General features: G+C 39.6%; 1 protein-coding gene across 1 annotated transcript; it reads right to left on the bottom strand.

Annotated features, from left to right (window-relative positions):
* Positions 1-73: 73 nt before the first annotated feature.
* On the bottom strand, positions 74-23,716 carry si:ch211-117c9.5 (sodium- and chloride-dependent creatine transporter 1). Its single transcript, XM_036592200.1, has 14 exons — positions 23,280-23,716; positions 22,147-22,425; positions 14,766-14,897; positions 11,108-11,405; positions 10,301-10,433; positions 8,849-8,983; positions 7,411-7,514; positions 6,154-6,278; positions 4,237-4,349; positions 3,829-3,969; positions 3,478-3,580; positions 3,041-3,141; positions 2,500-2,670; positions 74-766 (listed from the first exon to the last, which is right to left on the bottom strand). Exons 1-14 carry the CDS (start codon positions 23,308-23,310, stop codon positions 635-637), a joined length of 1,998 nt encoding a protein of 665 aa, XP_036448093.1. The 5' UTR covers positions 23,311-23,716; the 3' UTR covers positions 74-634.
* Positions 23,717-25,279: the final 1,563 nt, after the last annotated feature.

The following is a 25,279-nucleotide window of genomic DNA, read 5'->3' as shown; positions in this document are numbered from 1 at the left end:
CACATAAGACTGATTTTATAAGATTTACTTTATATTGTATGTATTATATCAAATTAAAATTAACAAATCATGAGACAAAACACTGATGTGAATTATATTTTAATTTTTTGCCTTTATTTTACACAAGACTGCTTCGATATGCCAATGACTCTACTAGACAACAAGACAACACAGAACAGAATATACACACCTCCTGATGAAAACATATGATTAAGTGCTTCACACTATCACTGACAGAATGACATATTTCCTGTATAGGACAGAAAGCGAGAGAAAGACTGAAGGATAGAAAGAAAGAGTTGGTGAGGGAACAAAAATCATCATTGTAGTGTTTTCAGTCTCTTGAAACATTGCAAAAGCTAATTATCAAGGTGTTGGTGAGTTGAATTATATTGTGTTAGAGCAGGTAAACTGTGCACTGTTGTTGCAGTATAGCACAAGAATCCAGGACTGGAGTTTACTACTGATTCAATGGGAGCACTGTCTGTGACTCCTGTGTATTTCTGTATTAGTCACTGTGATGTGACTGCTTGGTCTGTTGCAGTGTGTGTGCATGCATTAGCTTACAGTGTCATACAACAAAGCTAGTAGTGTGTGTGTGTGTGTGTGTGTGTATGTATGCCACACTCATTATTCAGATGACGCTTTCAAACAAGAGCGTGTTTTTGCTTGCTTCATTATTGGGCAGCAGTTTGACTTCAGTCTCAGGTGAAAGGAATTCAAGGTGGTGCCGCCCCCAAATGGGTGTGGTCAGGTGCTGCCAGCGCTAAAGAGATACAAAAAGATGGTGAGACCTAAATGTATGCTTGCCTGCATTTCTTATGCAGTTTGAACATCCTTGGTCAAATTACATGTTTTCTTGACTCCGACAAAATAATCCTGTTCATCCATTTGTAACAAATTTGGACAGAGCAAGGTTTCTGAAGGTAACTGATATATGAAGGAAATTTTTTATTTCTCCAATATAGGTGGTATCATTGTATAAGTATTTCTTGTATTTGTTAGACCCACTTCCAACAATGTATATCATGAAAATGATATTTCTCTTTTTAAAATAGAAAAATACAATTTGACCAGGGCACCCAAACTTTTGCATACAACTATACATCCCACACATATTATATATGTAACACAGTTTCCACTATAAATATTTATGCCTGGTCACGGTGCCAGCGATTGATTCAGTTTTCTGGACAAATTAGTAGAAACCTGGTCATATAACATTATTTATATTAACGTTGCGCAGAATCAACATTGTTTTAATGACTAACATTGTAAGCTAGTCCAGTGTTACCTAGTGTATATTGTCCAACAGCCTTAAATAAAATTATTCTAAAGAAAACACATTTGTTGGCATGGGTGCAAACAGTGTTTTTTTCCCTGTATTCCTGGCTGAAGTTTCTCAGCATGCTGAGATGTGCTCATGTTTTATCCTTAAAACCTACTTATGGACTGATTTAAGCTCTGTGGCGCCAACAGTAAAACGAAGACTATTTATAAGACCACATTTCTGTGCTTTGTCACAGTGGATACCTGGTAAATTAACCATTAGTTCAATATGGTGTGTTGCCACTCATACATGATCAAATAAAGGCCATGTAGAAAACATTTAAGCAGAGCTATTAAAAACCAACAGAAGGAATACTTTTATTAGCTAAGCCTAGCTGCTGGCTACATTTAGACACTTAGAAACAACATATTTTTGTTCATCATATTTCTATGTTTATGACAAATTACATGAACTTTTGACAGACAAAATAACTGGGGAGGCTTTGGTGGTAAATGATGAGATGAAGCTCAAATAAACCAAAGATTTATGCTAAAAGCACTGGGCTACTGAAGTTGAAATTACTAAACTCCAAAGGATTTTATTTAATAAATATTTATATTTACCAGATATTGTGTCAAGTAGGATGTTAACTTACTGGTCTTGCAGAGTCTTTACAGGTCAAATACTGGTATTGTACTGGCTAAAGAAAACTCTGGTATGTTACTATGTATATATGATGCATATTTACTGAACCTTAAGGTTAGGAACCACTGAACCCTAACCTTAAAAGATGGTTCACCAAAAAAATCTAATTTACAATTTTTTCCCCTTAACCTATAGATAGTTGATCAGCCAAAACATTACTGATATATGAAGTTTGCTTCTTAAATTTTTCCCTGGAGCATTATAGCCAATGTGGCTAAAAAGTCAACTAAAAATTTTTTTTTTGATATTATATTATCCTTATAGCTCCTCTGCAAAACTAAAGAAACAAACTTCATAGATCAAGCATGTCTTGGCTGATCGACTATGTTTGGGGTAAAGGGGGAAATTGTTCAAATTTGTTTTTTCAGCAAACCATTCCTTAACCTCAGTAAAAAAATGTTTTTGTCCTTTCAGTCCTCCATTTTAAAAAATGAAACATGCAGCTTTTGTAGAAAGAACTTATTTTTCTGGTCCACATCCTTTTTCTACAAAGTCAGGACCTAAACAAACACATGCACACTCACTTCTATAAGGGAACCTTTGCAGTGTAAGAGTTTGTAGAGGATGGTTAAGGGGATACAGAGCATGGAGGACAGAGCAAGAGCCCAGCCCAGCATCTCACCCCACCATGGATACACGTAGACCCCGTTATACACCAACCGCTTGTAGTTAACTACGTGAAACAGGAACACTCCCTGCAAAGCAAGTGCAAATATATTTTTAACACTTTATCTACAATGCTTTATCTATTATACCTTACATGCACAAATAATACAACAGACAGAGATGAGGGACTAGTCTTCAAATGCTAATCTAGCAATTATCTTGTATTGCACTTCTGCTATGTCTTATATCAGCATTGTGTATTTATCTTTCTAAGTATCAGCACTGACTCCTGTTTGATTCTGGCAGTGTCCTAGTGCCCAAGCGCTCTAAACTAGGCTCTAACCTAATGTGAACCTATTTGAATCTGATTGGACAACAAAACACTTTTATAAGCTGCTTGGGTAAGAGCGTCTGCTTAGTGCCGTAAATCTGAATGTAAACAAGTCAGATGAGACTCACCATACACACTAACGGTGTGATGTAGGACCAGCACCACTTCATATATGGCCGAGGGCGATAACCAATCATGCGTGCCACATCATCCATGAAACGATCAGCCCCTGCGAGGGAGAGAGAGTATTCTTTTCTACAGAAGTTTCCAAAGTAAAACGTATGTAAAAGTGTGTGTGCAAACCTTGCCGTCTCAGACTTTAAGATGAATTCTGTTTTTTAAGTCTGCTTCTTAAAACTTCAAAGGGCCATAGTGTTTTTTTTTCATATGATGTGAAAATTAGTGTGCAACAAAACAACATTCAGGATAATCTAGTAAATATACAAGCGATACACTCTCTCGTGTTCTACTGCTGAAGCCAATAGAAAGAACAGTTTCCTAGAATGTTTTTTGCACTGTGCAGTAAATAATATTTTCATCACTTTTACTGCACTTTTACTCTTACCATACACCCAGGCCACTACAACACACTCCCAGAAAGCCTGCCATAGGAGCGTGATCCCACTAGCTGAGTAATAGTCAAAGAGCTGAAACACATACATCCCTCCCTATACAGAGAGAAGGAAAAAAAGAAAGAAAGAGAGAGAGAGAGAGAGAGAGATGCGCATTACACACATTACAAATAATACAGTGATAAACAGACCATAATAACACAAGCATAAACAAAGAGTCTCCAGTAAGAATGAGAGGAAGGGCCACTAGAAGAAGGGAAGAAAATAAAATGACATCACATTATTAGAATGAGTCAACATCTTGTCTGTTCTTGACAGACTTTGATGCTCTTCCTCTGGCCTACCTCTGTTACCATGGAGAGGTCGATGAAGAAGCAGGTGATGCAGCATACTGCCACGACAACCTCACGGCGTACAGAACTAAAGTAGGACTTTGGGGGAAGCATGTCTAGAAGCCCTGTGATGAAACCTTCCACACCCACAAACTGAGAAAGACAGAACATCTTTTCAAATTTATTACTGAAATTATAGCTCTCTGACCCCATAAACACCTCCGCTGTCTAATCAAGCTTAATGAATAACTGACATTCACACAGCAATGAGACTTCAGGACCCTGGACAGCACAGAACTATTACTCAGTATCAGTATCAGCGTAGTGAGCTAAGCTGAGTTCTTCAAATGCATTTATGAGTGCCTGTATGTCAGCCTGCATTATGTAGCATTCTTCAGGAACAGCTGCATTCAACCTCACCTGACTGTCCAGTCCCAGCACGAGCAGCATGACGAAGAAGAGCACGGCCCACAGTGGAGCCACAGGCATGAGAGTGACTGCTTTAGGGTAGGCAATAAACGCCAACCCTGGACCTAAAAGAGAGAGTGAATACATAACTAATACCAAGAGAGTACACATACCTAAAATTATACCAACAGACAGTGTACCCAATACTGTTTTGTATACATACATATGCAATATATAAACTGTACTGTGCAAGGCAAAGATCATCCTTTCAGACATTTAATTTCCAGTCAAAATTGCCATTATGTACAAGTTGTTCATTTTTCAGCGTCAGGAAAAAAGCAGAAAACTTCAGAAGCAGAAACAGAAGCCTCAACAACTAAATATAATATTGAAATGTTCAGCATTTAGTATGTTAGTATGACCCTTTGCCTTTATTACAGCTTCTATTTTTCTCATGAGATTTGCTTTCAGTCTTTGAAAGAAATCTGGAGGTATATTTATCCACACCTCTAAAGTTCAGTCCTTAAAGTTGGTCCCAATTCTCAATTAATATTATTTCAAATACAAATTTAGACTCATCAGTCCATGAAATCGTACTCCACATCTCAGATGTCCTGTTTTTCAGGTATAAATTTTCAAATGTTTTGTCTGTTTCCTTGACTTAGTGACAGCTTCTTTTCAGACCAATAGCATTGAGCTTGTCTTCTCACTGTAGAAGGACAGATAGAAACACCTGTGAATTTGTTCAGATCTGAAGCAATCTCTCAAAGACGAAAGCTTTAAGTACTGTTTACCTGGTGGTGACTGTGTTGGCCGTCTACCAGGTTTGTATGATTATTATGTATCCCATTTTCTCTATATCTATCTCTACTTTTGGAAACACCTGTTTTTTTTACTTATTTTCCTTTCACTTTCCTCTTTAAATCCAATTGGATAACTGTATATGTGATCCCCTATGAATATCTCCTTTAGCCATTTTAGATGCACAAGAAGGCAACAAAGGTGTGTTTAGGCAACTGAATGTGTGAACATTAGTGTCTCTTTGAAGGGTAACAATGTCAGTGACACCTTCCGAAATACCTTTGGGTGCACAAAAGTAAAGGGTGTACAGTTCTCCCAATTTAGTCATGGCCAACTGCCACTCGTTAGCTACATCTTCCCTGGGTTTCACACAATGTTACCAATTTGGGAGACCTATGGACTCCTGGCCATAGACAGCTGTGGCAGAGCTTCAAACATTTATCTGAACCCGACAGGACCTGACTGCTCATGTCTGGTCAAATGTCATTTCCCAAATTTCGGGCTTATGTCGGGTTCAAATTTCACGTTTGGGTCCTTATAGCCACTTTTAACAGATTTTCCCTGCATTAGTTTTTCACCTTACTTTCATTACATGTTTTACTCTGACCTGCTGCTCATTTGGGATGCTGTTTGAAAACATTGCTTGATGAATACATTTGTTAAAGTGTAATTTAAACATATTGTTGGACAGCTAAATACAATTAAATAAAATCACTGTTTTGTTAGAAATGTATTTTTTCCATTTCAAGTTATTGTCACAACACAGTGCTATCAACAAATATCAAGTTTAATTCTGCACTTTCAGCGATGACGGTCTAGTTGGGGTCAGCACTGGACAGATTTTTTTTCCGGGTTGGGGTCAGGTTCAGACGTTAAACATAATAACATGGTTTAGATTGGGTCACACTTGGACAGAACGTTCTCTGGGTGCATTCGGGTTTAGACCAAAATTTCTGGTCTAATTAAAGCTATAGACACTGTCGAGATTCAAACCCGCAATGACCATCTTATTCTCTCTCTATGAGTTTCGGTTTCATCAGTGGTTTGGGCATTGGTAGGAGACACCAGTAGCTCCCACATAAACTGTGGAAGGTGACGAGGAGAGCGAGAAGAGAGATGACAACTCACCACTCTCAGCTACTTTACTGATATCAACACCCTGCTCAGCTGCCATGAAGCCAAGAACAGAAAAGACCACAAACCCCGCAAAAACACTGGTTCCACTGTTTATAAGAGCCAGCACAAATGCATCCCTAAAGAGAGAGAAAGAGAAAGAGAGAGGGGGAGAGAGAAACGAGAGAGAGAGAGAGAGGGGGAGAGAGAGAGAGAGGAAAGCAAGATGGGATTATGGTGGGTTCAAAGTAAAAACAGAACTGGTTAACCCGTAATGCGTGCACACACACACCCACACCCACACACACACACGTACCACACATTTCACATATTTTCTGTAAGCCTGCACAGAGCAGATTAGGCTTCCCTAAACCCCTGCATTGCCATGGACTCAATAAAAAGCTGTCTTTGGCAGAAACCTTCACATTTCTCTATCGTGTTTATACAGATATCAAACAAACTGTAAAACTGTACTGTGTATAAACCACATAGTGGAATATGTGCGTGCATTATGTTGTCTCTGAATGTGTCTACAGTGATCAGACTTTAATGAGCTGCAGATGGACATCAACATTTCATCTAAAGCTTTCCAGTCCATATTTTGACTTGTAACATGACCCCCTAAATGATACATGTGTGGTTTGCCATTTAACCCTATCTTACCAATGTATTGTTTTGGCACTGTCCTGTTTAACTCATTAAAGTCTTAGCACTGCATTAGTTTCTCAGTGAACATGCATGGACATTCAGAAGGGAATTCAGATGGCTAAGAGCTTATCATTGATTTGTTTCATCAAAGTAATGATAAAAGCCAACTATAAAAATCTCAGAATTTCCAGAATTGATCTCAAACAAAAATGTAACAAAAGCTTTGAGAAATTACAATGTTATGGCAGAACAGGAGATTAAAGGGCAGAAATAGACACTTCTTGCCTCTGCATTAAAGGGTTAAGAATTTAACATGTGGACAATGACTGTAGTCTCAAAAGAGTAGGCCTAGTTCATGCAGACTTGAACTTTAGACTGAATGTATTCAATCCAAAATCCTAAACAGTGTTCTCTTAGTCTATATGCTCAAACCTTCCAAAGGGCCAACTTCCTGTTGCCAATGTATATATTTTCTCTACAGTAACATGCTGTAACTTAGATGAAGCACCTTACTGTTGCACTTTCTTTCCTCAGCATGCCCATTCAAGAGACCTGTGTGCATGTGTGCATGTCTAAAGGCATTACCTAAGACAGTAGCCATAATCATGAAAAATTATTATTCACTGGTAGCAGTTGTTGTTGAAACGGTTGTAGCTCCCCAAGGCTGTTAATGCTCCCAGACCAATTGCATATGAGTAGAAAATCTGCGTGGCTGCATCAATCCACACCTAATAACAACAGTATCAACATCATTAGTGAACTGGTGAATAATTACAATGAAAACTAGCTGTCATTTTCATCATTAGTATAATAAAAAATGTGTACCACAGTTATTTTCACAATAATAAACTGTGCTAGAGATGCTACCTGACCTGAGCCTGACAGGGCTCAACAAAATATTAGGTTTCGGGCTGACTTTTCACATACAACGTCATAAATGTTGCACACTCTCACACACTTTCTCTCTGTCATGCTCTCTCTCTCTCGCATACTGTCTCGTAGCATTACAGTTTACGGCTGCATTCAGAATAGCAAATAGAGAAGTGGGTGAATGCGTTCCTAAATGAAAGTTAAACAGAACATCAGTCACAATCACACCATGTATGTAGAGAAACTATTTGACTGAGGAAAAGGATGGAACTTAGGCTGGAGTTCTGAGCAGCTTCCCCTTTCCTCCTTTTTATGGCGTAATGTTAGGACTAACAGATAGAACTGAGGAACAGGGAGGAGATGGGGTGGTGGTGGAGACTGTCAAAACTTTGTTACAGGAAATGGAATATAGAGACAGTAATTTATAGGTCTTTAGATTGGAAAGAGGAGGGGTTTCAGGTATGGCACTCCCCCCAAACTTCAGTTATTCCATTTAGCGTATTACAAGTGTTTAAAACACTAGTTTATCTCTGCATGACATTTTCTGCCGTTACTCAAGTGGTTAGCACTAAAGCGAAGCGCTATATAACCATGTCTGTGATATTTTATCTCTGTTAATGTTTGCACGTATGCGTGGGTTCGTTTTCAAATTTAGCATTACCTGTTGGCAGTGGTTAATCTAAAAAATTTAAACAGGGGTGGCAGGGAGCCACATTTTCAGCAGGGTGGCAATGTGAACGTGCGAGCCGGGGCGGGGGCGTGGTGGTGAAGAGAGGTTGGACAGTTGTGCAGGTCAATGATCGTTAATCTACTTTCCCCTTAAAGGCAAAGTGGGACAAACAAGACATGCTTGTAATGTGAATGTGCAAGTGGGGGGTGATGGGGTGGTGGGGGTGGAGAAAGATTAGACAGTTAGACAACTCTTCTCTTAAAGACGCAAATACCCGTCCAACAGTCAGGTGGAAGTCAATGACATGGCAGAAAGTTTGGTGTGGCATTGTGGGTGGCCAATAAGATTTCAGGGAAGACACCGGCCACCGTGGCCACCCCTTTAAAATTGCACATGCCTGTCAGGCCTGGGGAGACTGGATCTCAAAGTCGTGGATACAATGTTGGGTTTCAATTTCATATTCGTGCAAACCTCTGGCACACAAACAGACATGCACGTACAGACACACACACACACACTGACCTGTGCGTCTCTGAGTTTGCTCCAGTCTGGTTTCAGATAGTAAACGATTCCACTGACAGCTCCTGGCAGTGAGACTCCATGAAAAAACAGGACCACCAGCACCAAATATGGGAAGAGAGCTGTGAAGTACACAACCTAAAATCACACACACACACATAAACACACAGAGACATGCACACATAAACGATCAGAACATGTACATAAGCACCTGTTTTTTCTGACTGAATTCCAGGCATAACATTCCTTATGGTTCAACAAAGTTTAACCAGGATTCAATCTGGCTGGTAGCAGCCTTAACAGCATATCACATGTGCACTAATCATAGCTGTGCCCTGAGGCTAAATACGGTGAAAATTTTCTTAAACTGCATTTCTTAGAATGGAAAGTAAGAAATATGTCTCCTGACTTAGAGACAAAAGACACACTCACACACACACACACACGCCTACACACACACACAAACACATTAATCAGCTTAACTAGAACCACCCTTGGGGCCTTTGTTCGGAGTTTGAGACCTTTGATTTCTTTGACTGTATCACCAGGGTCAAATCAAAATTTGTGCACACACACACCTGGTCCCTTTAAGTTCAAGAGTCCTGGCATATAAACAAAGTGTATGAGAGTTACTTCAAAACGTAAAACAAAGTCCAAAGACTTCAGAGGCATTTTTTCTAACTAAGAGTGCTCAGCATTGCCAGACACCAAAGCATTCCAATTGAATTCTGCTAGTAACCTTGTATATGACCAAGTGTAAACAAGTTTTATGAGTGGGTTCATAAAACATAAATTCACATGAAAATAACTGATCAGTCATGTACATAAATCCACCTAATGGCTACATACTCACAAATCACTCTATGCTTTGAAACTGTTTAATGTGTTTAGCGTATGTATGTTCTGTTTTATTTCCTTCTAAAAGCCTAGGAACAGGGTCTGCAAATTAGATATTGTTAGAAGCCCTATATACATTACATTGGCTGTATTGTACTTGTCAAATAGATTAAAAAATATTTATTTATTTGTTTGTTTATTCATTCATTTATGAATAAACAGACAGTCGTGGGCTGGAGGTTAGGGAACCAGCCTTGTGACTGGAAGGTCGCTGGTTCAATCCCCTGAGCCGACAGGACATGACTGAAGTGCCCTTGAGCAAGGCACCTAACCCCTAACTGCTCCCCGGGTGCCGTGGATAGGGCTGCCCACTGCTCCGGGCATGTGTGCTCAATGTCCCCTAGTGTGTGTGTTTGCTAGGGTGCATGTATGTGTGTTTCACTGCATGGATGGGTTAAATGCGGAGGTCTAATTCCTCTGTGTGCAAGCACAGTTGGTCAATAGTTCTAAATTCTAATTTTAATTATTTAAAATATGCCCAACTGGTCAACTGACCCCTAGAGGGTGGACAAAGGAAACCACTGACAAAACAAACAGTTTTAAGTTGTACACCCTTACCTTGCCAGTAAACTTAACACCCTTCCAGATGCAGAAATACACTATGACCCACGTGGCCAGCAGACAGAGCACCATGTGGCTGTTGATATCACCCACTTCATCCAACCCACCAGAGAGACGCAGGACCTTCCGTCTGAAAGAGAGAAAGAGGGAGTTTTACGTGGCTCTTTTTCTATAACGTAGTGTATGTTGTTTGTGATATCCTTTTGTGACTGTCTTTGTATTCATTTATTTACTATTTGTTTGAATTCCTGGTAACATGCAGGTGTACTTGGCAAATAACGTGTTTATGATGCTAGAGTTTTTGAACAGTCATACAGGGACAGTTTCTCTGATATGATTTAGGCCTGCATATAGCATCATATAATGATATTTATATGATATTTAAAGACATGTTTATGATTATTCCACACACCGATACAATTTACTAGTAGCGGCACATTTAAAAACTACCATCAAAAAATATTTTTATTTAAGATTTCATATACATAGCACTTAATCCAATTAAAAAAATATATATATATATTTTTTTGATTGTACATGCAGTTGGTCAGAATGGGCAATATAAACACTATGTTTAGAAAAGTATGTTTATTACAATAACAATTTATCATGGTAATGAAAAATATCATCACCTCTAGGCCTACACTACTAAATTGCCTACACTACTAAATTGCAATTCGAATAGTGTTTCACAAATTCAAAATCCTATTTAGCCTTACAGCTTATTCTACACACTGAAAGAGATTGTTGAATATTTTTGTTACTGAACTGCCCATCATTTTGAGATCCTCAAAGAACTCTTACTCCCAGAATTCCATGACAGGTGAACGCATGCCTTCCGGCTCCAAGCAGCTGCCACTGGTGTTGAGGGAGGAGATGTTAAGCAGTGAGGACAGGGAAGCAGAGGATGTGAGGAACGTGTAATTAGAGCAGGCCCGACTGAAGTCGAGTGTGCAGTTGGGGGTGTTCCATTCATGGCTGCAGGAGGCCCAGGGTAGATGGAAAGTGAAGGAGTGAACCAGGAAGTACAAGCCCCATGCCAGGATCATGATGTAATAAGTGTTACAGAAGAACACGATCACCATTGATGCCAAGCCTAGCCCTAGAGAGAGAAAGATGGAGATACAGAGAGAAAGTGAAAGGTATGGCAAATAATAAATGCCAAACACCATTTATCTTGTTCTATTAAATTTGAAGATACTTCAGATGTGGAACACTAGCTAGAATAACATCATGACTGTTATTGGGCTACTGGCACTAGCCGAAGAGGAGACCTCAAGTGTTCTACCTAGTTTTGCAAAATAAAGAAAAACATAGAGCAAAGAAACCCTGTTTCTTTGCTCCATTGTTTCAAATATATACTTTTCATATTCAGATTGTATGGAGGGAAATTGTATAAAATAAGATACAGACAGATCAGCTGACCTATCCATGCCCCACTTAAAAAATTATTCTTGCATAGCAACCGTTGCTAGTGCATTCACTTCAAAATGTGTTTATTTTGTATGAAACTGAAAGGTCATACTGCTAGCATAGATATGATGTAGATTTTTGTTATGTAATTAAAGGAACAATATGTAATGTATTTACTGCACTAAAACACAAAATGACCATCAGAGATTGGTTGAAAAGTTTTAAGTTGAAATACTGGCCTCTCCGACAACAGTGCTACAACCGGCATGTTCTTCTTTTACATTTCTGTTCCGTCTGTTTGTGTTTTGGCTTGTGATCCCACCCACTGCTCCTTTCCTAGTACCATTTCTACACCTCAGGTTGCCAGATATGAAACAAATTGGCAGGCAAACAGCGTGCTGCAGCCATGAAAGCAAGCAAACAAACTGTATTTGACCTCAAAAGCCTTGGCATCCTTCTAAAAAGCTCCATGACCAGAGACGCAGTAAAACGCAAGTAAATATTGGTGATGCATTTCACCTGAACAGGTAAGCACTGAGCTATAAAGAGTTATAAAAAAAGAGTTAAAAAATTCACATGAGCTGGTTTATAATTTGCAAAGAATAAAAACATTGCAAAGGTATACATTAGCTGATCAACTTACAGTGCATGATGCGTCATCACTTGCCATTGTCAAAGTTTAATGTTGTGCTCATCTTGAGCTTGTTCATATGCAGGTTGTGTCTCCTTAACCTGGCAACCCACGTGAGCTTAGGTCTGGGGAGGAGGGGGCAGGGGCAGACAATTCTCTCCAGTATTTTGAATTTAGACTGCAGTACTTATTTTAAACGCTTGCTGTCAGTATTACATATTGTTCCCTTGAATATGTTGACATAAGTAGGTTTATTCATTGTAATTGATGCCTACCTGAGTGTGCTACAGTTTCACGCTGGGTCGAATGCAGTTTTGTCACCATATTGTAAAGTTTGTCCAAGAGTTGCTATGACAGAACTAGGGCTGTCATTATTCATTATATGTAAAATTGAGTAATCTACCAATTATTGTGATGATTAATGAAGTATGTTCAATCTGTTTTTAAGGCCGAACAATAAAAAAATTGTTTAGCTGAACAATAATATAATATACAGAGCCTTCAAAGATTCCCAAAGGTTTACTAAAAACGACAAACAAAGCCTTTGGAAGCCTAAACAAAGCCTTTGAAACCACTTCAATGTAATACATTTTATGCCATTTTTAATACCACTTGAGAAATTTTGAGGAACCTGAAATGCTGCTTTGACTCATTTTGTAAACTTGCACTGTAATTTCATTATATAGTATTGCTTAATGCAGAAACCTTTACTTTATAAATTGTCTGAGTGCAATGGCTACAATAAAGCTAATTTACGTTTTTGCTTCTATAGGAATTTCAGTGTTGTTGCCAAGCTAATGGCGCTGTACATTTACTTTTCACACTGGGTTTAATGCTCCTTAGACCAGCTCTACTTAACGGCAAACGGCTTGAAGCTTGGGACAGACATTTAAGTGGCATATTCTTTACTTATGTATGTTTACAACGAATCCTTCAGTAAAGCCTCTGAACATTATCGGAGGGGCCGGTTAATCTGTTAACTGTCTGCTGAGGTGCTCAGCCTAGTTCAACAAAACATTTTACTTCACATTAGAGATGGACCGATCAGTGTTTTTGGGGGCGATACAACTTTGGCCGAGGAGACACAGATCAAGGGGGGTGCTGGATGCCACATTCAAAGACAGTAAGCGATTCGGGAGAAAGACTGTTGAGATTTGAACTCAACAGCAAAACAAATACACCCCTCTCTTCAGTGCTCCTTCAGAAGCTCCACGCCCCAAGTTCATGGACGCACATTGCCAAAGCGAACAATACTTCTGTAGATCTTCATGGCCATAAAACCTTTCGCAAACGTTGTACGGACAGAAAAGAGTTTGCAAACTGTCGCTACAATTGCTACTCCGAAGCTAACCAGTTAGAATTAGCTATCACAGACGTTAGCAATGGGACAAAACAATACTGACCTACCGGTTCTGCAAAATAACAAAAGTAAGTTAATGTTAAGTAAGTCAGGCCTTTCAACTCTCAATGAAGCTGAAAGCAGCTTCTTTTTCACCAGCCTCTTCTTCGAATTTTCCCATTTCACCTCAAATGGTGCAGCAGTTACATTCTGCTGCCTTAGGCTAGCATAGCTATTGAAATAACTGGTGCAGGTAACAGGACAGAACTCCCGGCTCACGGATGGACTGTTAACTATGCCATAAAAAAAGGCTGACATACAATCGCTTTTGCAGTTTTCTATTTTATTTTTATTTTTGGCCCCTGCCAAAGCCGTAGGTCAGGAACCTAATAGTAGTGCACTATAAGCAAAGCTAAGATTAGCGCTCAGATGCCAATGTGCTAACAAAAAACGAATCCTCAAACTTTGACAACAAACTGCGTTAATTACAGCTCTGCACATTTGCACAGGTAGGTCACAGTAAAATAGGAGCTAATTATGTAATATAACATACTTCAGAGGAAATGTTATTAGTGAAATAGATATGACGAGGCTGAAGTTAGCTTTCTATCTTGTTCAACTATTTCACTTTTCATTTAAATGATGCAGCAGTTACATTCCGGCACCTCTGGGTGAAATATGGCTCACATGTTTTATGTCACTGATCAGCTCCCATGATCAGCTAAGTTAGAGAGATATCGGCCAGAACAAATACATAGACAATCGATCCTTCTATCTCTATTTTCTATACATGCAATTTGTAACAGAAAAACACAAATTTTACTTCATATACATGGAATTCGTGTTAATTACAAATATACATGCATTAGTGACATCAAGCTGGTGTGGGTTTTCTTTTTTTTAGTAATGCACACAAAAGTGACATGAGTGCTAATAGCTTTCCCGTGTTTGACATTATTTAAGTAATGAACTGTAACTGATTAATTCTGACAACCCAACAAAAACACATTTAGAGGCTGAGCATGGATAGGTGAATTAGCTCAGGATAGAGAGATCAAGCTGTGATATAAGCACTGTACCTTTAAAAAGGGGGGCAATGTTCCAGGCAGAGACTCCTCCCTGTTTCATGAACTGTCCCAAAGCAATCTCCAGGAAGAACACTGGAATGCCCCCGATAAACACCATCAGAACATACGGGATCAGAAACACACCTATAGTGCACACACATACAAACACACCATATATTGTTTCATATCATCAAACATGAGGCATGAAACATAAAAGACCAACTTCTCTTTTACTTCAAATATCCTTGTGCACACTGTAAAGACCAGCTGATTTCCTGCTGTTAATACTCACATACCAAGAGCATACCAACACTATTTACATGCCCAAAGAGATACTCCATTAATCATTCATACTCATGAGAGATGCAGAGACAGAGTGAAGAATGATGGTAGGACAGAAAGGGTGGCAGACAGATAAAGAAAGAGAGACAGGAAGGGTAAAGGAAGTTTAATAACTGCACTGTGTAGGTATGTATAGCTGGTGGTGTCCTTGACATGAGTCATTAGTATGACGTTTGACCTCACTGTCAATTAATATTCATGTGCAAGCAACTCTGTCGTGCCACTGTTGTGGAAACATCAGCTCATGACGGCTAAACACACACTGGCACCAAGCCAAATCTCCCAAACACACACATGAACAGATAGTATTAAAGACGAGGGTAGGAAGAGGGAAATGAGATTTTTTTAAGACATACGGAGATGCACAAACACAAACACACACAAATACAGATGAGAATTTTGAGAAGGGAGGCTGTAAAGGTGCAAAAAATCAAATGGACATCTGAAGGGACATCGATCTACTCTGTGTAGGTTGCAAGTTATCAATATCAGTTTATAGCATGGTATATATTTAATTTCTGTTAAAATCAATTAAAGACGCTAAAGTAAACCTTTTTTGTAGGTTAACAGTGGATTTTTAGACAATCATCATAATCAATCATAATATCAAATATTTTATTGTGCAAAACAGTAAATACAAAACTAAACAACACATAGATAAACCTAAGTCAATATTGCCATTTAACAATACCCCCACAGGCCTGGGAAAATGGTGCTACATCTGAACTTCTACAAGGCTGAGGTGCTTCTTATTCGCCAGCTTTTTGTTCGAATTTTCTGTTCCACCATAAATGGAGCAGCAGTTACATTCTGACACTTTTACAGGCACCTGAATATAACGGGTGCATCATTTAAGGTGGAATGGCACAATCAAATAAGAAGCCAACTTTTGTGTCACTGAATTTCTCAAGTCATTTGTGTCATATGTGCATCCCGTACACTCATGCCACCGACTGTCAGACACTGCTGGAATTTGGACAATATTACAATCATTCCTGCTTAAGTACCAGCTGGTTCACAGCTTGTTGCATGGACAAGTCTTGAGATTCTGATGCAGCTGACTGAATCAGGCGGCTTCTCAGGAAGCAGTGAAATCATTCTGGTGTTCATGTTAGGCTAAGGCTAACCCCAAAAGACCGACCATTCCTTCATGTCAAAAGCAAAGTGGACTACTTCAGATGCAATGGACTAGACACCAAGAGGTGATCACAGGATTTCATTTCAACTGGAAATGTGACTAAAATACCCATGATTTAACCATTCACATGGCAGCATATTCCAGACTTTATTCAAATTGAAAGGCAAATTTGAAACTTCTAATTCAATTGTGACCTGTCCAGGGTGTATCCTGCCTTCCGCCCAGTGACAGCTGGGATAGGCTCCAGCACCCTACCGCGACCCAGAAGGATAAGTGGTTTAGATGATGTATGTATGTATGTATGTATGTAATTCAATTGTATAGTTACAACTGCATTTCCCAGATGGGTGTGCTTTATTAAGGACATAATTTAAATGCAAAATGTGTGTTTACATTGTGATTGCATAATGGCTGTTAAAGTCAATATGGAAAAACAAAGTGCTTTTGACATTTAATTTTCATTGTCTTAACAGTCTTGACCCTTACATATTAAAAACGGAATAACAATCACCCATTTGCAATTACATTTCCTCATCATGGAGCTTCAGCTCTGCCAAAATCCTGTTTGCAATAGCCTTTTCACTGCCAACAAGGCCTCCTGTCGATCAAACACTGTGGGTGGCACTTTAACACTCGCAAACAAGGCCGAGGATAATTCTGTCCAAAGTGATTTTCGAGTGGAAGTGATTCTTGCCCGACTAGGAGAGATTTGGCTGCACAAGCACCAATATTAGTTAAATCATGACTGGCTTTAAACAGAGGCTCGCAGGACTGTCGGGAGGAACACTGGTCTTGGGTTAACACTGCCCTGACATTTTTGTGCTTTCTCTGCTTTAACACACCTGTTACAAATAACGGCTGTTACCGAGCTGTTGTTTTGAGTGGAAGTAATGACGGACTAAGAAAGCTTGTGGCTGCACAAGCACCAATGTCAGTGACACTTTGACCAGCCAAAAGCCCTCCTAGTAGCTCAAGGATCACCTCCACTCGGAACAACATGACATCGCTTTGAACAGACTTATCCTCTGACTGTTCGGCGAGTGTTAAAATGTCATTAGCAGCAGTAGCTAATGCTCCATTACTGCCAAAGTTTAGACTTTTAGGCAACTTCTGCTTAAAACATGCCCCACACTCACAAAATTCCTCCCGACATCCCATCCACAGTATTTGGCTGACAGGGAGCCTCGTTGACAGTGAAAATGCGATTGCAAACAGGATTGCAGTTGCATTTTGGCAGAGCTGAAGCACCAAGATAAGGAAATGCATTTGCAAATGAGTGATTGTTGTTCCATTTTTAATATGTCAGAGTCACACCAAAATGAATGGTAAAAGCACTTTCTTTTTCTATATTAACTTTAACTTTGAATTTGAACTAAATATGCATTTCCTAGATAAACAGATAGATAGCTGTAGAATAATAGATAGTTGTAGACAGATAGAACTTAAATTTGACTAAAGTGCAGAATATGCTTCCATACACTGAGTTCATTAACATTAGCATGGTTTGCACAATGTTTATACAATGCATGTGGCATACTGACATAACGGTAACAAGAATTTCAACTGACATACCGCCCACTACTACTAGCTAGCCAGAAATTAGTGACAACCTGTCTGTCTGTGACTCTCACAAAAAACCAAATGCAGTAAAAGCTAAATCTGAACATGAAGCACCATTAGGGCTACTACTGTTTGTGTACAATGTTAACAATAGATTTCTGTAACAAATCATGTGACCCCGCAAGCTAAAGAGAAGACCACTTACTTTCATGATTCTGTTGTGCAATGGAAAACAGACACAGGTATTTGACAAAGGTATGGTTAGTTCTGGGTTTAGATTGGTAATCGCACTACCCCGTGCTATCCCTACTATCCCTACATGTACCTCCCTTTAAGGCTGGATGATATGGCAAAGATATATACAGTGAAGACACTTTACCGACATTCAGTTTACCTGAGGACTGCTAACAAGTTGGAACAAACAAAATGCACCAGCAGTGCAATCTCTACTCTAAATATGTCTTTTTTCACAATGTAGTTGTTTAGTGTTCTAGAAGTACTGGCGATACTCAGAAAAGCATACTGTGATGTAATTTATAACAACAATAATAATAACATATCATAGTCATGTTGCCCAGCCCTTTCTTTAAGCCAGTATAGTAAATGTTTACATGCTATATGCACATTAATCCCACAATAATCCTATCTGTCTATCTCTTTTCAGATGCATTTGTGCTGGCTCTCTTATAAAACAGTGTCTTTACAGGGTTTGTGGTCTTTTTTTAATTCTTGGCTTCATGGCAGCTGAATAGCTACTTTACTGACATAGCAGAGAGTGATGAGTCTCCATCTCTCTTCTCCTTCTCACTTCTCTGTTCTATTCATCTATTCTTCAGTTCACATTCCCACAACCCTTCCATTACTAAAAACTTATCTGAAAACCATAGGCTCACTCATTTAACCCCTTACATGGCCAGGGGCCACCAGCAGGTCCAAAGTTTTATTACACGTTTATATTCTCTAAGAGTAGCTGAACCCGTTTGCACCAAAGTCCCTGTAGTTACCGAATAATAAACCTTAGTTTGTAATAAGCCTGGGATTTTAAAGGGTTTAATGCCCAAAAGCATCCATGAAATTAAAAGTGGTCAAGAGTGAAAGTAAAAATCTAAGGTGACTGTTGTTAATTACAGTTACATATACAAAACTTCTAGTATTATGGATACTAGTTACGCATCCTTCCTCTCTTTCTCTCTCTCACTCTCTCTCTCTCTGTCTAAGCACAGCTTAACCCATCACCTTATAAGGAATGCATCCGCAGAGGACAGAAGTAGATAGATGGAAACAATGTCAGAAAGAAAACAATCTGTTAGATAAAGAGTAAAAGGAGATGAAAGGAAGATAATATCAGACTGAGCTAGAAATAAATGGAGAGAAAGAGAAAGGAAGTGTAGAAGAGGTAATCAGGGAGAAGTGGATGACCTCGGTGCACTGAAGGCTCTCTTCAGCTGGCTTAGAAATGACTGGAAGCTGGTTATGAAATTCACTAAATCACAAACCTCTGTGGCAACAGCAAAACTGTGGCCTGGTCAAAGTCCTGCAATAACCATGCCATTTGAATCCGACCACTAGCGAAATCCTTACACGCAATTCCATAAACTGGGCTCTGGGTCATTTGGCCTTTATAACTTGCAACAAAACCTGCCAAGCTATTGAAACAGCTGCAGTAGGAATGCTTTGACCTAAAAAAGAAATGTTCTGACCATCCTAAAACACATCTCATGCTTATGCAAAAATTGTTGGGTCCCTGAAAGTGGAATTGGGTTGAAAGCTGAAAGAACTTTTAGAAACCAAACAATATGTATCTCATGTATGACCAGAAAAACTATAGATGGCACCATACCACTTTTTTTTTTCCCATACCAATACTAAAACCTTGAGTACTGGCTGAGGCCAACCTAACATTGTTTTCTTATAAGCTATTTTAAATGGCAGAACTTTATTTGAGATGGTCATCTAAAGTATCTTGCTCAAACTGCTCAAACACTGTACTAGTCCACAAATCAACAATATGACTTCTACAAAACTGCAGTTTTATTCCCCCCAGAAAAAAAACATGTGGCTACAAACAGATTTAGAATTGGGTTGTTCTGTATTACTTCAAAATCTTGCTGTTAAAAAGAGAACTGCTTGCCTTCACGCTGAACCCCTAAACTCCACTTTAAAGCATCTCACTACTTTTAGCATCTATTACAATCCCTAAGATTTTACCTCTACACTAAATAAGGATTTAGTGTTTGATTTTATCATGATAAATAGCCAGCTTAGCTTAGTATTTTCGAGACTGGACGCTGAATTTCGGCTCCAAAGCGTGCAGCATAGCGCGAAAGCCCTGGTTCCCACCGACTGAGAACAGACAGCAGACAGCAAGTCACATAGCACCGAAGTCTGGCCTCGCCAGTAGCGAACGAAAAAACAGAGATTAAGACGAACATTTGGAGGACTTATTCGCATTTATAAGCAGCGCGATTGGTTAAATCTGCAATGAGAGACTGTCTTTCTCTAAAAAGTTGCGAAAATGAAGTTGCTTCTCTTTCGAATTTTCCCGTTCCACCTTAAATGGTGCAGCAGTTACATTCGGCGCCTAAGGCAGAATTTAAGGTGGAACGGGAAAATTAGAACGAGAAGCTGGCGAATGAGAAGCGACTTCAGCCTCGTAAAACAGCCGGATGCTGAGACATTTTACAAGAAACTCTTCTAGTTTTGAAGAAGTTTTCTGGCGGAGATGGAAGGAAAGCGGCTATAGCTAAAGCTTAAAGCAGAGCAAAGTAAATCTGCGCTCTGGTTTATATTTTTAGCCCATACTAGGACATTAACACATACTGAAACATACTGGACATTAAATGTTGTGGCTCCCAAGGTGATTTGACTTTGTTGAAAGGCAAAATGTCTCTTCTTATCATTCGTATTGTGACTCCTGACCTAACCTGGTTTTATTGCAGAGGGAGCCGGTCGGATTTCTCGCTCATCTAGTTGTGTTTTTGTTATGTGCCGTCACAGACTGTCCGGGCGCTGCACTTACCCACTTCCAGTTCCGCCTTTTGCGTTCCGTCAACATTACGTTATAAATTAAATTGATTCAATCGATTAAATCGATTTTTGACATTTGTAAATCGATTCAGAATCGTTCACGTCCGCATCGCAATGCATCTAAGAATCGAGTTTTTCCCGCACCCCTAATGGCCATATCATCAAAGATATGCACTGTTGACTCATCACAGAAGGTCACTAGAGATGGCGACCTTAGTGTGAACAAAGCGACTATTGTGTTAAGTAGTTCAGTATATCAGTATGTACGTGCGTCAAAGCAAGATGACACTTTATCCCAGGGTCAAAAGATAATTTGAAGGGGTAGAGTGAGAGAGACAGGCAGAAAGAGAAACAGAGAATAATGGTAATTATGGCAACATGACATGAACCAAATTTCAACCGCAAGTGTCGACTTCAGAAGAGGAAAATCTCAGACATATAAAACTCTGAGCTTGTAACAGGAAAAAAATCGAAATGATTAATATCCTACATAACTAATACCGAACATGCTCGCAATTTGTCTGTATTATTCAGCCATTTGCACCTTCAGATTTAATGAGCTTGTAAATGATTTTGCTATGTTCAGAACTGAATAACAGAAGTTACAGTATTCATTTCACTTTTATGCTTGGCTGCTTTGGTGCTTTAAGCAAGCTGTTTCCACATGCTTCCAATTTATATTTAAAGATAAAGCTTCAATATGAGCTTTTGTCTTACTCTGCCATCAAAGCTTAGCAAATCGCTTCATAGATCTGGCTGAACTACAATTTTGATTGATGGATGTCAAAAATGTTTGAATTTGAAAAAATTTTTGAATATATCAAATATTTTGCAGCTTTGTTGTTGGTTTGTTTATTAGTGAGACTTCATGTACAGTTGAGCAGTCATTTTGGATGGGCCAATAACAAAAGTGTGTGAGCCTAAGCCCACTGGGCCCAGTCACACCACGGCCACTCATAAGACAGCTCACCAGCATATTTCAGCTTTACTTATATTACACAGGCCAATACTGCAATAATAATTAACAAGCGATATATTGTGCAGTTGTAGTTACAGTAATTATGGAGGGTTACAGAAGCTGAAATAAAGAAAAAGAAAGAACCCACTGTCATCTTCAGGCCTTGTTAAATCCAGACCATACAGTCAAAATGGTCCATGTCTGCTCTTCTCTCCCCGCTCACGTTTTGCCCACTGCTCAGCTTAAGCAGACATGCTTTCTTACATTATTAGCTTGATCTGTGTGCTACTGCACCTGGACTGGGCTGGAACAGCTCGAACATGATATGTGTGTAAGTGTGTATATGTGTGAGGATCTCACAGTCTCACCTCCTCCATTCTTGTAACAGAGATAGGGGAATCTCCAGACATTGCCAAGGCCAACAGCGAAACCCACACAAGACATGATAAAGTCCATCTGACTGCTCCATGTCTGTCTGTCGGAGTGACCCAGAATTGCCCTGGGGTCGCACACACAGCCGTCTGCTGACCCCGAGCCTGGACTCGGCTCACACACCTCAGCATGACAACCCCCAGCTGTCCCCACCAGGGGGCATTCGGCCTCCCCCTCCTTATTCTGTCTGTCCTCCTGACACATCTCTTCATCCTCTGAAGGAGAGAAATAACAAGAGAGTTATGAGATTGTAGAGTCATGAGATCACTGTATGTCATGCACTAGCTAGTCACAACAAACGCAGCCTTACTATTTCTACTTTAGGTTGTTCTTATTGATCTGCTGAGTTCCTGTAATGATATTGGTCATTCTGCATTGAGGAGGTCTATAAAGCAGCTGAATCCAGCTTGGAGCGGTTTGAAGAGATATGGAAGGGAGTTAGAGAGAGAGAGGCTGAGAGAACACACGAGCACACAACTGAGCACAGCCTTTCCTGCTGGACTTCAGTGTTGATTAGTTTACGAATACTGCTAAGTACAAAAAAAACTCTGAACACTGACAACCTGTTTTTTCTTAGCAGTTTTTAATATGTAGATGATGATGAATATAGACGTCACTGCCGACAGTGACGCCTTGCTGCCTCGGGGTGAATGAATAGCATTTTCACTTTCGTACAAATCATAAAAGAATGGGGGCTAAAGTTAATTTGATTCCTTTTCTAGTATTCTAAGACAAACTACTCTGGAGAAAGATTTTGGTTTTGGTAGAAAAGATGAATTCGCAGCCTCATATCTCTCTGTCATCACTGTCAGTCATGTGCATGGTCAAAAGCAAACCAGCTCAGCTACGCCGCAAGATTCACTGGCGTACAAGACATTAGCCTACAAGCAAATAACTAAAATGATTAGACAGAATGTAGGTGTAAAACCTCGACGGTGGCCTATGTAACAGACAAATTCAGATATTTAGAAGGATACACTGACTGATGGACAGACAAATCCGTAGACAGACAAGCTGATTGACAAAACAAAAAGTTAGATAATTAGCTAACCCTTAAATTAATCCTTACTTTGGTCATGGTCTCCTAGCTCTGGCGTCATGCTGGTCAGTGGCTAGCAGCAGGGCTAGCCCTGTAATTTACAAATAACGGCTCGGTGGACAGCGCACGTTTTAAAAAATGCCGTCTTTTTCAGTTCTTTCTTTGGGATGATCCTGTATCGATAGTGTTCACTGATATTTCAAAAAATGGTTCTCCGTCAGGGTAAAGTTCAAGATGGAATATTTTCGGTGCGTCGCAAGCAGTAGCCTGTGAGGGTCTCTCAGAAGCAGTCGACAAAGCACTTGAAGGTAAGCCTGAAGAATCGCATGGATGAAGGTTAGATGAAAATAAAGGTTGATCTTAAGGAATCCGCGGGTTTTGGCTGCTTTGGTCGGAGGTGTGAGGTTCAGTCGGACTGCTGCCGGGGACCGTTCGCTCAGTCGGAGGGAATGTGAGCCGTCTCTGTCCAATGCGCCCCGCCCACCAGCGACGGAGCTCGCGCTGTGATTGGCTGGGCGACATGCTAGCTACCTGACTTCCATCAGACGCGCGCGCCGCTCGTTCCATTCATCAGGACCGTTTCAGTCGTTTGTGGCGCCTTCGTTTTTTGATTCTTCTATGCTAATCACGATATTGACATGCACATATCGCTAACAAGTTTACTTAAATAATCGAAAAGAAACGATAAGCCCGCCTCTTGAACACATATTATAATTTACAGAATTAAGTATTCATCAGTTTTCATAGGAACTACTGCGAGGGTCCCCAAACGGCCCTGCCTTTCATTCCGGTTTGGAACATTCACTGAGTGTTATTAAGAAATTCCTCTGATTTTTCCAAAATCCTGCAAAATTAAACGGTCAAGATGTAAAGAAAGTCATTAAGAGTGGTTTGATGTGAAATGCTCAGTTCTAGACAAACTTGCCAAGCCAGAATTGTACACAGTGGTGAGAGGAACCAGACGTCTGAGAAAGTTTAATGCCTCTAAAACCCACATCACAGAAAGGGCCTACATGAAATCGTTGAATATGCTGCCTGATGCCTGAGACATCGTCTTAAGGTCTTGGCCTAAAACTATATTTTTAAAACACATGCAGGGGTGGTGTAGGGGAAAATAGTCCCCAAAGAATTTGGTTTCAACCCTACTAACACTATATTACTAAACTTTACATAGAAAACCCAGAAAACACGTGTAGTTTAACTATTGGTTTTGGATAGTAAAAAATAGCTTTGCGCTGTAGATATCGCAACCCATGGTTCCTATCACCGTCACTGTAAAGAAATCGGTAGTCGGTACGTTTCCTTAGAATGCATCGTTTTACTTTAAGCCACACTGAATGAATTTGTTTATGAAGAAGTCTAGAAAAAAATGGTGGAATTCCCCTTTATGCCTATAGCTGACTGAAACAGGTGACCAGCTGTGATTCTGCTTTTTCAGTTTTCCATCATGAGGTGAGGGTAATGCTCTTTGAAACAGGCTAATACTGATGTGTGAAATAATTAAGGTTGTAGACTTAACAGAGTTATTTCAACTGCAAATCCTCAAATCATCATGAGGAAACTTGTGATAAACGAATTAGCCTAGCTTGGGATAGACATACAGACACTATGTTAAAGGGTCCTTATCAAGGAACTAATTATCCTCATTTTTTAAAATAAAAGAGTTTGACGAACCATTTAAATTGTGCAATTTAGCACTCTGTCCACAAGGCTCATATAAGGAAATTAAACTGAAAAAGCCAGTTCTGAATTGTTTTTAGGACGAAAATCAATGTATTTACGTTCACCTGTTCAGCCTACAGCAGCCTTGCCCCGCCCATTATTGAAGGCAAAAGAAGTGTTTCAGCCTGGACTGCTTTTTTAAATGGTGCGAAATACTGGCTAGCCAATCAGAAACAGCCTCTATAATTCTGGACAAAGGACAAAGAGATGCTGGAAAATGGTCATGCAAAAATGAATTATACGATGTATTATTATGTTTTGGTACATGAACCCAGTTCAAATCTGTAACCAACAATGCTCATATATTT

The sequence above is a fragment of the Colossoma macropomum genome, unplaced genomic scaffold (genome assembly GCF_904425465.1).
Source record: "Colossoma macropomum unplaced genomic scaffold, Colossoma_macropomum, whole genome shotgun sequence".
Lineage (NCBI taxonomy): Eukaryota > Metazoa > Chordata > Actinopteri > Characiformes > Serrasalmidae > Colossoma > Colossoma macropomum.
This window is presented reverse-complemented; position numbering and strand designations above follow the sequence as displayed.